Source organism: Paralichthys olivaceus, chromosome 24 (genome assembly GCF_024713975.1).
Source record: "Paralichthys olivaceus isolate ysfri-2021 chromosome 24, ASM2471397v2, whole genome shotgun sequence".
NCBI classification, from domain to species: domain Eukaryota; kingdom Metazoa; phylum Chordata; class Actinopteri; order Pleuronectiformes; family Paralichthyidae; genus Paralichthys; species Paralichthys olivaceus.
Genome location: NC_091116.1, coordinates 370,001 through 382,396, shown reverse-complemented (window position 1 = coordinate 382,396; position 12,396 = coordinate 370,001). Strand labels below are relative to the sequence as shown.

At 42.6% G+C, this 12,396-nt stretch overlaps 1 protein-coding gene across 2 annotated transcripts in view; it reads left to right on the top strand.

Annotated features, from left to right (window-relative positions):
• Positions 1–251: 251 nt before the first annotated feature.
• LOC109640104 (fibroblast growth factor 14-like) overlaps positions 252–12,396 on the top strand; it is a 38,879-nt gene continuing 26,734 nt past the window's right edge. Inside the window, exon 1 of one of the 2 annotated variants that reach the window (XM_020103925.2) lies at positions 252–1,081. In XM_020103925.2, the coding sequence (XP_019959484.2) occupies positions 403–1,081 (679 nt within the window). In that variant the 5' untranslated portion in view covers positions 252–402. Of the gene's footprint in view, positions 1,082–2,576; positions 2,717–12,396 lie in introns of those variants that run through there. The other variant, XM_020103927.2, reaches the window with a different exon arrangement.

Below are 12,396 nucleotides of genomic sequence, written 5' to 3'. Positions count from 1 at the left end.
GCTGATGGATTATTGAGAAGTGGAGGCCGAAACGTGGATGAAATATTCATGAGGACTTTCTTTTGAAGAGAGAAAACAGTGAGTGGGAGAGGACAGAGGTTCCCTGCAGTGATTCACCTGCCGCTCCAGATGCCTGATGCGCTCCCACTGACCACAGAGAAGCGGAGAAGCACCGCTGGAGGAGGAGGAGGAGGAAGAGGAGGAGGAGGAGGACTCTGCATCTGTGTGTGAGCATCAGTGTGTCTGAGTGTGTTTTTGGAGAGGACCCCCCTCTGCTGCAGTACTTGCCCGCTGTGTGGATTCGGGGATGACACCGACTTGCTGACGGACAACCCGGTATCCGCACCCCCTCCCCTCCTCCCGGACGGACGGACGCACCGACCCCCTGCGCTTCCCACTAATATGCAATGGTTTTTTGTGCAGAAGCCGACAGCCGCCGCGTACCGCCGACTTCACGCTAGCGCCGCCGCATGCCTGTCCGCCGCCGCCGCTCCTCTCCCCGCGCCGCGCGGCAGACGACGCCATTTGAAGAGGAGCACCCGCGGGGTTTTCGCGCCGCGGCGGCCGGGCGGCAGCAGTGACCGCTCCTCCGCCGCTGAGGAGCACCGGCCGCTGGGGCAGCCGGAGGCGGCGACCGCGGAGACAAGCGCCGCAGCGGTCGCTCTTTTCCTGCCGCACGGGGACGACGTCGACGCGGAATACGTGCGGCTGCTGGTCTCGGGGCTCGTGGAGGAACCGGGCGAGAAACCGGGCGACGAGCCGGGTTCCCTGCTCTTCTTCTGGTCTATGGTGCAGATCGGGGGGCCGAAGCACCGCCGAACTGAGCCCAACAGCTGGCCGGCTCTGCTGGCATGCAAACAGGGGGGCGGACCAGCCCCCATGCGGTGGGTGAATCTTAGGCTGCCGCATCCGGAGCGCCTCTCGTCCCCCACCTCCTCTTCCTCCACCACCACCTCCTCCTCCTCCTCCCCCGTCTCGGCCAAATCCATGCGGTTTATTTGGAACAACATTTTCAGCAAAGGATCGCATATGCTGCAGTGTCTTTGTGGCAGGAGCCTCAAGAAAAACAAGAACCCAACTGGTGAGTTTGTGTGTGTGTGTGTGTGCGTGCGTGTGTGGGGGGGTGCAGAGAAAGACTTTATTGCTTGTCTGAGCCATGGCGTGCACGCTGGAGTGTGTGCGTGTGTTTCCTCCCGAGACTGCACTGTTCGCCTGCTTGCTGGTGTCTCTCTGCAATTGTGCAGCAAGTGAGTGCACTACAGGGGAGGGAGGGAGGGAGGGAGGGGGAGTTATGATGTGGGGTGGGGGCGCAGAGTGAGGGGTGGGATGATAACTTATTAGCACAGGTTGCTCCCACACTGACCAGTGGCGGTGCGTGCAAGAAATAAAAATAAAAGCGTGCGTGGCGGAGATGCTGCAGAAAATCAAGTCTAATGCAGCATGCAGACCCGTTCAGGCTCCAGTAACCTGCATGATTTAACAGCACATGACTTTATTTAGACTTGCACCGTGGATGTGCAGTGTGCAACAGAAGAGAAGGAAGCGTCTGAGGGTTGTTTTCTTCTCATGGCTGCAGACATCTGCAAACACAAACTCATCCTGGTGCACAGACAACCTCTCCATCCTCCTCAGATGGATGTGTGTGTAGATGTGTCAAACATCAGGCCTGGGACACCCTTCTGTCCCATGTCCCTGCAGGCTGTTCATCACCAGGGTGCAGGGACAAAATAATGTAGAGGGAAATTCACTTTAGCTCTTCTCTCTCTATGGAGTAAAGGATTTTTTATTTGCTGAAAGCTTTGACCAAATAGTTTGATTTGTTTTCCATCAGTTCTTCCACCATCTGCTCCAGGGTGAGGGCAGAGCAGACATTGACACTGGCATTGTAACAGGAAGTGGATGATGTTGACACTATTGGGATATTGACATTGCATCAGAGCGTTGGCCTCTGTATCCTCCACAGTGTTTAGAGGGCAACAGGCTCCATGAGGCAAAAGAAAAGCTGTGGTCAGATGTAGGCCAGGGTTAAATAAACAGAGAGGACAGTTTTTCCTTTTCGTTATCTCTGAACTTGGAATTATAAGGTCCCATCATCTCTCTGTTGTTGTGTCACTTACAAGAAGCTATGTTAGACTGCTCATTTGATGGATCAGTCCACAGAGCATCCAGAAGTTTGCCATAGCTTCCAAACTTTTTTTTTTTACATTTTACTTAGACATGAGTTTGGTATTTTGAGTGTTGGTCACATTGAGCTCTGTTACATTTGACATATTTTAAAACTCAATAATTAATCAGCTCATTGAAGAAAAAAAAGTTAATTATTAGATATAATTCCAAATATTAAATATCTATTTAACATGAAACTTGTAGTTATGGATATGATTCTGATGCACTGGGAGGTTTGCTTTACAGTTTTCCTGCGGTTTTGAACACTCTGCCTTTTTGTCCTGTGCTGCTTCCGTACACCTGTGGCTAATAAACAGGAAGTGGAGTGTAATGATGGAGAAATGAACGAGGAGCGACGCGGTAGTTTTCATATTTATAGTCTCCACCGACACGACTAGCTAATTAGCGGACCACTCGAAAGGAGCAGGTGTTGCGCCATCCAGCGGCGGGTAGAGACCCTAACCCACAGCATGGACTCCATTATCATCCATTAACATACACTCGGACATACTCTGGACTGAGACCCCACCACAGCGAGGTCCTACCCAGCGTGAGTAACCCTTCACCTCCCTTGACAAAGTGGTTTTCCCCTACTTCAATCTATTTAAACTGGTATAAAGGATTGGTTTGGATCTAGAGCAGGAGGTAAAAATAATTCTGTATAATAATAGTTTGCAGGGCTGAGACATATAGAGACAAACAACCATTCACCCATCTGCATGTCTTTGGACTGTGGGAGGAAGCTGGAGTTCCCTGGAGAAATCCCACGCAGACACTGGGAGAAGTTGCAAACTCCACTTGCCAACAAGACGTCTAAATATTAACTTTACTTTAGACACCTAAACCACTGCCAGGGACGTAAATATAAGTTCTGAGTGTTTGATGAAGCAGTATAAACTGAGGAATGGAGCCGTGCAGTCCCTGTCAGAAATGGACAACATGCAGATGTGCGTCCACTCATGAAAAGTACTATGACTTAATTATTCTGTGTAAAAAGGTCCACACATTTTAGACATAGACAAGTGAAAGCATTCAGCAAACAAAACACAGTTCTGATGGTGTAATGAGGTCAAAGACATTATGCTGTGTCCACTCCTTGTCCCTGAATCCCTAAACAATCATTTTATTTTCTCTGTTAGTTGCAAAGCATCGTCCTTCTGCTTTAAAGCTGATGCACTGGGACAGAGATGCTCACTTAACTGTTAACTGTTGTGTTAACTGCAAAATGTTTACAGCTTCTTCTCTCTGCCTGCCAACACGACACCGCCTTGAATTCACTTTATGTTTTCTTTTACGTCCTCTGGGCTCAGTGTTGCTGCTTTAATTTCCTTTTACACAATATTCCTCTTGGATGAATTGCTTGAAGCAAGACCCACTGGATTAAACAGGGACTTAAAACAAACTCACAGTTATGCCACAGGTTAAGTTGACACACCGACTGTAGTTCTTCAGACAGTTGAATGTTGGATCTGTCCAGCTGCAACTACGATGCTGTGTTGCTTTAAATGTTGCTGCCACAGTGAATGATGGGACAGCATATTCTCCTTTACGTTTATTAAGGATGGTCCAGTGTTTTCTATGGTAAACTGCTGTTTCTGAATATGTTCTGACTGTACTGAGTTAGCAAAATGAGATATTAGACCGCACCCTTAGTATGTAAGAGAAACCACTGCAGAAATGACCAGCAGACCCCAGTCGTCCTGGAAACCACTGCAGAATTGCTCTGTAGAACTATTTTTCACTTAGGTGGGTGTGATTGGCCTTAATGCTCTGCCCGTATTTTCTTGTGTAACGCCATCCGCTGTGATGTAAATAGTTGAAATGCAAGGGATTGCAAACAGGAGTTGAGAAACTTGGCTTTTGCACATTTTGTTTTGGTGTGTGAGGTGATTAATGAAAGAATATCTCACCCACCCACCCCCACACGCAGTGGGGATGCAGAGAAGATTGGCGGTACACACTGCAAACTACCTCTGAGAGAAACAAGTAGCCAGACTTGTGGATTTATAGCCGCCAGCAACATCTAGCTGTCACTTCCTCTTTTAATTAAAGAAATCGTACTGTATGAACTCTTTACCTTGGCCTTTTTTTAGTGTGTGTGTGTGTTTACGGAGAATACACTCAGTAGGTGGTGAAATATGGACCTGCTGGAAGGAGAGTTCTGCTGACTTAGCGTTTGTTGGTGTTTTTCCTCTGAATTGCACTATTTAGTGAAGCTCCACAGGGAGGGCAGAAATACAGCTTTGTTTAGTGTGTATGGATGTTTGAGTGTGTGTTGCATCTTATGATGATTCACTTAGAACCAAGCTAGAAATTTTGTTTATTTCTTACATTTTTGCTATTGTATAGATACATATAACATATATACAGTATATATAACACTTCATAATATAACAAGTGATAAAAAGAACAGAAACATTCATTTTGTTCTGGGAACAGCACCAGAGGAAAGGCCACAGGGTCAAGGCTTCTCCCCATACGAGCAGGAAGGTGCTCAGTCACTCCCCTCATGTGAGTTTTGATATACCGAGTATTTAAATAAAAGTTTGATGGTGTGAGAAAAGGTCAGATTACATTGGCATGAATATCTATATGAATTTTTATGGTGAATGTTCATCTCACACCACACATCGGTCACGTGTCGTTAGTAAAAGTTATCTCTTCTTTTGTTAATGAGGTTCCAGTGTCTTAAATGGGATGAACCAGCATCAATATCTTTCATTGTTAAAATAAATAAGGCTCGATGTTGCTCAATGCCTCGTGTCCCATGTGATGTGACCCAGATAGAGACTTGCACCCACGCACGCACATGCACGCACATGCCACCTCCTCTGGAGAGTTGCCATTAAGGCATCGCACTTTATATTTTATTTAAACTCTGGAGAATAGACATGGGGTTAGTGCCAACTTGGATTTGTCTCTGTAAGTCTAAGGTCCACACACACAAACTTAGTTACCTAAATACATTGTATTTAATTTTTCTGTGTGTGATTCTCAAATGTGGCAGAGATCGAAAGTCATTTTGCATGTTTTCCTCAAGCTTGCAGCAAAGTGAAGTTGTGTGTCTCTTCCTCTGTTTCTGAATTGCGTGCTGGTACGTTTCCTAAAGGTGATGAGTTGACAAAAAAGTGACAGTCCTAGTGATGTCTGTCCTCTAAGGTCACATGGAGGGTTTTGGTGCAGCACTCTAATATGCTCTCTTGGTGTGTGCGTGTGTGTGTGTGTGAGAGAGCAAGAGAGTGAGCATGCTCATTAGCTCATGGCCTCACTGTCTAAATACACTGAGTCTGCAGAAAGACATTATGACTTTGCCGGTCTGATCTGCTTTCGCCTGAATGCATCATGTACGTCATACATACAGACACTCACAGAAAATGTCAACTAATCACATGAGCAACACATATAATGCCGTCATACGTCCTTTTATATAACTAAACAAACTACTTTGTTAGCGAAATAAACTGAAATTGAATTCGCAGACGAAAGCCAAAAATGATGCAGTATTTCTCATCCCTCCATCCAGTGGCTGGAGCCAATCCCAGCTGACAGAGGAGCGAGGCAGGGAAAAGTAGCAGGTCACCGGCCCATCCCAGAGCTGACATATGCAACCAACCATCCACACTCCCATTCACACCCATAAATGATTTATAGTCTTATTGACCTGCATGTCTTCAGACTGTGGGAGGAAGCCAGAGTACCCACACAGCCACCGTTAATGTGTTCTGCATGTTTTCACCTTTGCGCATTAAATTCAACCATTTATCTACAGAGTCATTGAAGTCTATCGCGATTAAATCATGACTGGGTTTACCTGGATGTGAGATAGATTTGTTGGCTGTCCTTCCAACCCCAGCCTGTTCTGTTAAGCCAGGTTAATGCAACACAACTGTACAAATATATATATATATATATATATATATATATTATATATTATATTTGGCTTGTTAAATTTGAATTTGGCTGCTTGAATTATTATCCTTCCAAGTTTTGTGGTAATCCGTCCAGTAGTTTTTGCGTAATCCTGTTGATAACAAAATGAAAACAGAACCACCTCAGCGGAGGCAAGAATTAACGTAGTAAGTGTAACTCTGGTTGAGCAGTTAAAAGTGTATAATTTTCTGAATAAAGCAGGGAGCATAATGTGAATGTGTGTGCATGTGTGTGCATGTATGTTTGGACAGCCCTCACTCCAGGTTTCTGTCAAGAGAGAAGTGAGTGCTGAGTGATATTTTTCCAAGTGCACTTTAAAAGCAGCAGGGCAACAAAGGCTCCACTAAGACGTGTTTTCACAGACTGAATGATAAGAAGCAGAGAAACACTCGACAACAACTCAGTCTCGCTCTGAATCGCTGCATATAAAACTGTTTAATTTGCCAGGATGGAAATACAGAATAAACATTGTGACTGTGCTGGAATGCAACAGGACTGAACGATGACGCTGGAGATTTTTCTTGCAAATTAATAACTCAGGTTGAATTTATCAGCAAGAGTTTTCAACAGTTATCCCCACTTTGTTTGGCCTTAAAGGGGAATTCCAGTATTTGTCGACTTGGGCGCTATATGTTAATAATGTTGGCTAAAATCTAATCTTATGTGGCAACTGTGACATTCCACGAACTGTCCACTGAAGGTGCTTTTAACCAATTAAAAGCTCAAATCTATTCTAAGAATCTGGCACCTATCAATAATGTCTATATAATATCTTTAATTCTCTATCATGTGTAAGGTTAAGGTAAAAAATGGCCTTTTATCTGTATTCCTTGAGTTTTTTACCTCCAGATTTTTGTGAAGCACTTTGTCACCTTGTTTAGATAAGTGCTTTACAAATAGAGTTATTGTAACCATAACTTAAACATTAATGGAAAAGCTAAGCGGCTTCTGAAACTTCTTGGTCTTTTTCGTCATGCTTCTTCTTTTTATCTTTTTTTGTTCTCAACAACTTTATCCTACTTCTCACTCACACATACTTGAGCTGACGTTCAGTCTTCCCATGTCTGCATTTAACCTTCCGCTTGATGACAGCCCTGCATGACATAATCGCCATATCTGCCCCACTGTGTGTGTGTGTGTGTGTTTGTGCATGAGGCCACATTTAAGGAGTGAATTTTCCAAGGAGTCCATTGGGTTTGTGTGTATGTGTATTGGTAATGGACTTTGAATTTATACTGAAGGTAGCAGAGCGGAGAATAAAGGCTGCTTTAGGCAAAGCTGAACCAGGTAAGATCCTTTTTACACTTGAAACGTCTGTCCTGACTTATTTTATGCTACTTATAAAAAAGTTAGTTTTTACAGATTTGAAGTTATTGTATAATCACTCCAAATTATTCTAAAATAAAACCAATTAGTCCCAAAAGAGGGAAGACTGGGTCTATCTGATCTTCTCAAATTCAGTATTTTGTCTCATAAAAGTATTTTCAAAATCTTATCTGAACAATTTATGGGACCGAAGCTGTTGTAATTTCTTTGCCGTATAAAAGCACCACAGACATGACTGACTGTGACTATTAATCACATCTCATACCAGTCAGGGCTTAAGGTGATGTATTGTCTGTGAATCTGGAGGTAGTTTAAAGTTTGTTTATGATGACAGAGACTGAGAATGGACTCAACAAACACAGGGACACTAAAGAAACTGATGCACTCTTTGTCACCGTTGATAAGTCAGGCGTCACACTGTAGTGTCTGTCTGGAGGACAAACGGCCAAGCCAAATTCTGACGTGACAGAAATTAATTGCATGACAAACGACGCATGACAAGGCTGAAGTTCAGTGCGACTCTAGAATGAGTCTGAGGACTTGGTTCAAATCATGTTTACGCCTCAGACGCTAAAACTTCAACATTCTCGTCTGAAAACCTGCTAACTTCAAATCATTTAGAGGTTAATGGTAGTCCTAAATCTTGTATTATTTCCTAATGGCATTAGAAACCATTATGTAACATAATGCCACCTCCCTTCCTTGTCTGTGGCACCTACCCCCAAGCCTAATGGGTCCTATACTGAAGACATAAATCTTTAAAAAAATACAACATGCAGTTTTAAAAACGCTCAGTAATTTCCTCAAACAGCTGGAGACTGTAGTTTATGGCAGAAGAGAATGGTGCATTTGTTAGGGACTATTTTTAGCTGTGGATTTATACCCACTTTTCTGTATTTTCAGCAGCAGAATGGTGTGAGTTGGACAAAATAAGCGACAGTGTCAGGAACATGTTGCTCAGTACACAGTGTCGCTCACTGACTTATTGAAGAACAATGGAGCTGGAGGAATAAACTGTTTTAGATCACGATACAATATTTAACATAAGTAAAAGCTGAGTTATAACAATCAAACAGGGTACAATGAGAATATGCTCTGTGCAATGAGAACATTCATCCAACTTCACGCCCGTTTGTCCAGTTCAGAATGAAGAGCAGCTCATCCTCTCAGTGGACACAGATGTAAAACGCTTACTGTATCTTTAGTCTTATTTTGGCCTCACAAGCAGAATGGGATTCTCTCCTGGACCATTTTTGCTGAACTGTCATTGTCAGAGGATTTACTGTACACACGCATGTTGCATACAAGGTCCCGAAAGTGTAGTGGTAATCATGGTAATATTATTATAATCAGGCTGGTGCACACTAGTCTGCCTCAGAAATGTGTTTTACATCATTTATCTGGTTTATCTGGTATCTGTGCATTTTGGATTTGTATTCTGCCAATGTTTATCATTATTTATCTAGAATTTGGGAGGTTTGAGGAATAACACTTTTATGAATAAGCTGAAATAAGACATTTTATTGCTCAGCCTGTGACTGCCTGGTGCCGCTGCCGAGGCACAATTACAGTCCTCTCCCAGCATGTGCACAACTGTGGGTGGCACTGAAAACATTCTCCTTTGTTGAGCCTTGAATGCGTGACAAAGTTTTATCTCTTGTCACTTTATCTTCCTACGCTTTGTGTTCCTATTAATGAAAAACTAATTCTATGTGTGTTTCAGTCACACATTTAGAAACAGCACTAAAGAAACACAGCGAAAGAAGAATAACGAATAAGTCGTCCGCAGCAACCAATAGAAGGTGCAAATTGACATATTGCCACTGGTTTTTATGTTTGCAAAAAAAATCACTTTAAACTTGATCTGTAACAGCAGAGGTCGGGGGGGATTAAAACCAGCTCCAAGCCTACAGACCTTTCTATGATGCCCTGGGTTGTGACAGCATGACGAACGTAATAACAATGAGCCATGCAAGATGTGACTGACTCATTACACTGAGGTCTGAAGTCAACGGCTCAGAGGAATGAGAAGGAAGTCGCTGCGGTTATTCATTAAAGGATCAGTACATGAAAATGAATGTATGTACGTAATGTAATATTCAGATCCTTATGTAAAGTACGGGAATGATAGAAATACTGCATTACAACTAGATCCTACTTAAGTAAAGATATTAACAGCAACTTGTAGATAAAGTATTAAAGCTTTTTTGGTCCCTCTGATTAATATTTCAGTGTACATGACATAATTATATTAATAATACAGAAGCATCAGAGTGTCAGCAGCATATCACTGTGATAGATGCTGGACCTATACTTTATATACAGGGACAGCAGATTAATCCTTGGGCTCGTGAGATGATCAATAGAAGAGGAAAGAAGAAGCAGAGCTCTGATTCTCAAACCAGTTTTCAGTTTTTCTCTTATCTTTGATTTTGCTGTGATATTGGATCATTTCAACATCAAACCATGTGAGAAGCTTAGAGGAGAGAAATCAATATATAATGGAGCAGACTATAGAAACCTTAACAAATCTCTGGTTTAATGTTGTACTTAGCTTTTTACCCATTGTGTCAAATGTAGATCTTAAAGCAAATCTGGTAAATGTAGTGGTGAAGAAGAAGAATATACTTTGGTACATGTGCTCAGTTACTCTCCACCACCGGAGGATGACGCTGGATGAATGGCAGCTGTAGGAAGAGGGACTGAGCGAGCTGTAGCATCAGTGGAGTGAGAGTGTACTTGCATCTTGAGTGGCTGCACTGCATGAGCTATATATAGACTCAAAACTTCAACAACCTGATATAATGCAAGAAAAAAGCCATTGTTAACACTGAGTTTAGACATTTCTGATAATGCACCCAGAGAGTACTGCAGTGTCAACGGTTTTTATTACTCATCTAGTAGTTGTGGAACCAGTAGAACCTTTAGTGTAACAAGCTGAGGTTGTGTCTGACTGTAGAGCTGTTGACTCCGCTTCCATCTTCTTTCCTACAGTTATTTTTCACACGTTCTCAAGCTCCTCCACCTCCTCCACCCAGCTTTGACTCTCAGAACCCTCCTTAATTCAGACTCTTGCTTGGAGGACTTCTCCCGTCAGTCAGTTATCTCTTCCCCCATCCTTCCCCCCTCTCTTCTCCTTTCTCCTTCCCCCTCCTCTCGTCTTCCTCTGTAGTTCTTACTTTTTTCGGTTAAAGATCTGGGGCGCTTATGTAACCTGGTCTGATGCAGAAGTCTTCCATTTTCAGCTGTTAGCGTTTTGAGTAGAACATTTGTGCTGATGACTTCGGCCTCCGACTGTAACAGCTTCAACAGCTGCTTTGTCACATCTGGCCTCTGGGATATGCTCCTAAACACCTTGTTACACTGCTGCTTTTTGATTGGCTTATTATGATACTTCATACAATTAAATTATATTTACTGAATGTCACTATATCTTTTAAATATCAGGACAGCAGCCATAAACCCCCCAAAAGCTTACGTTATGTTATTTTATTATTTTCTTATCTAATGTTTGTTTAAATGTAATAATTTCTGTTAAGTTTGGTTTTTAATTAGTTATTCAATGCTGTAAACATTGGATGATTGCTGCTGCACTGGCTCTGGCTCCACATAAACAGGATGACTCTCTCTGAATCTGTAATAATGCACATAACTTTTTCTGTGGTTGCTAGGTTACAAGGGCTGGCCCATTTTACATATTAAGTCGGTGTTCCTGTGTCAGAAAGTTATATGTGATAATAAAGCTACTTTAAATGGTCTGGCTCTAGTCAGACACAGGACGGTTTGTGTTACTGGGTGTATTCCTGTGTATTATCTGTGAGCACCAGGTAGATCTCGTCTTTGTGCTGTGAGGAGGAGAGACGTTGAAATATCTTCGGGGTGGGAGAGGAATAGGTTCATCAGAGAGAAGGAGAAAGAGGGGAGGGTGATTCAAGACACCAGAGACAGCAGACAGAGATAGAAAAGAGAGGAAGGGGGGAGATATGAATGAATAATTTAGTTCTTCCATTCCCTCTCTCCTCCTCCCCGCTGAGTTGGGATGTTATAAAGACAGAGGAGGGAGGAGAGATATAATACAGTACTTTATTGTCCTTTTAGGGACATTTTTCTTGGGCTCAGTGTCGATATGTTTAAAAAATGTTATTCTATGATTTCTATACAGATCACATAGATGTGTGATTAAGTGTTGCCAGTAAAAACTTTCAGTTGAACAACTTGAAGACATCAATCCATTCTAATAAAGTCCCTATGGGGGCGATGGCCTCTTTCTGTCATACCAGGCTTTTACTGTTAAACATGTAAGAACTGAAATCTGAACAACCTGTAAGCTAATAGGTTATATAGGTCAATAATGATAAAAGCACTGAAATCTAGTTACAAATTCAAAAAATACAAATATCTCACGTGTTTTCTCCAAATTTTGCAAAATAGGCACATAAAACACACTGATCCAGGAGACTTCTAAACATGAACAAAATATTCATCAACATTTCATAAGTTATTTGAATTATATGCTATGTGATGTATCATTGTCTCATCAGAATATTTACATATCTGGTTATCTGGTTTTATGTTTTATTTGTATACGAGGTGAGGAGCACTGCAGCCCTCACACGACCCTGTGCAGCACCTCTACTGATTGATCTGGAGTCAGAGAGGCTGCGGTTGACCTTTACACGCTGGATACGACCTGTCAGAAAAGAGAGGTGCCGTTTAATAATAAAGGGGTCATCTCTCTTCTGTTTCATTTTCTGCATTCGGCTGAAGCTGAAATCAACAAATGCTTAAGAATCAGAGGGGTGTTGCTGTTAACAGCTTAATAATGCCCCAATATCATTTTTCAAGCATTTCATCTAGAGTGTGGATTCCAGACCCGTCTTGACAGTTCAGATGAGTTGCACCAGGTTCGGACGAGCATTTGGAAATGATATTTGGGTTTGGACTGAATATTACGAGCTGAGCCACAATCTAATT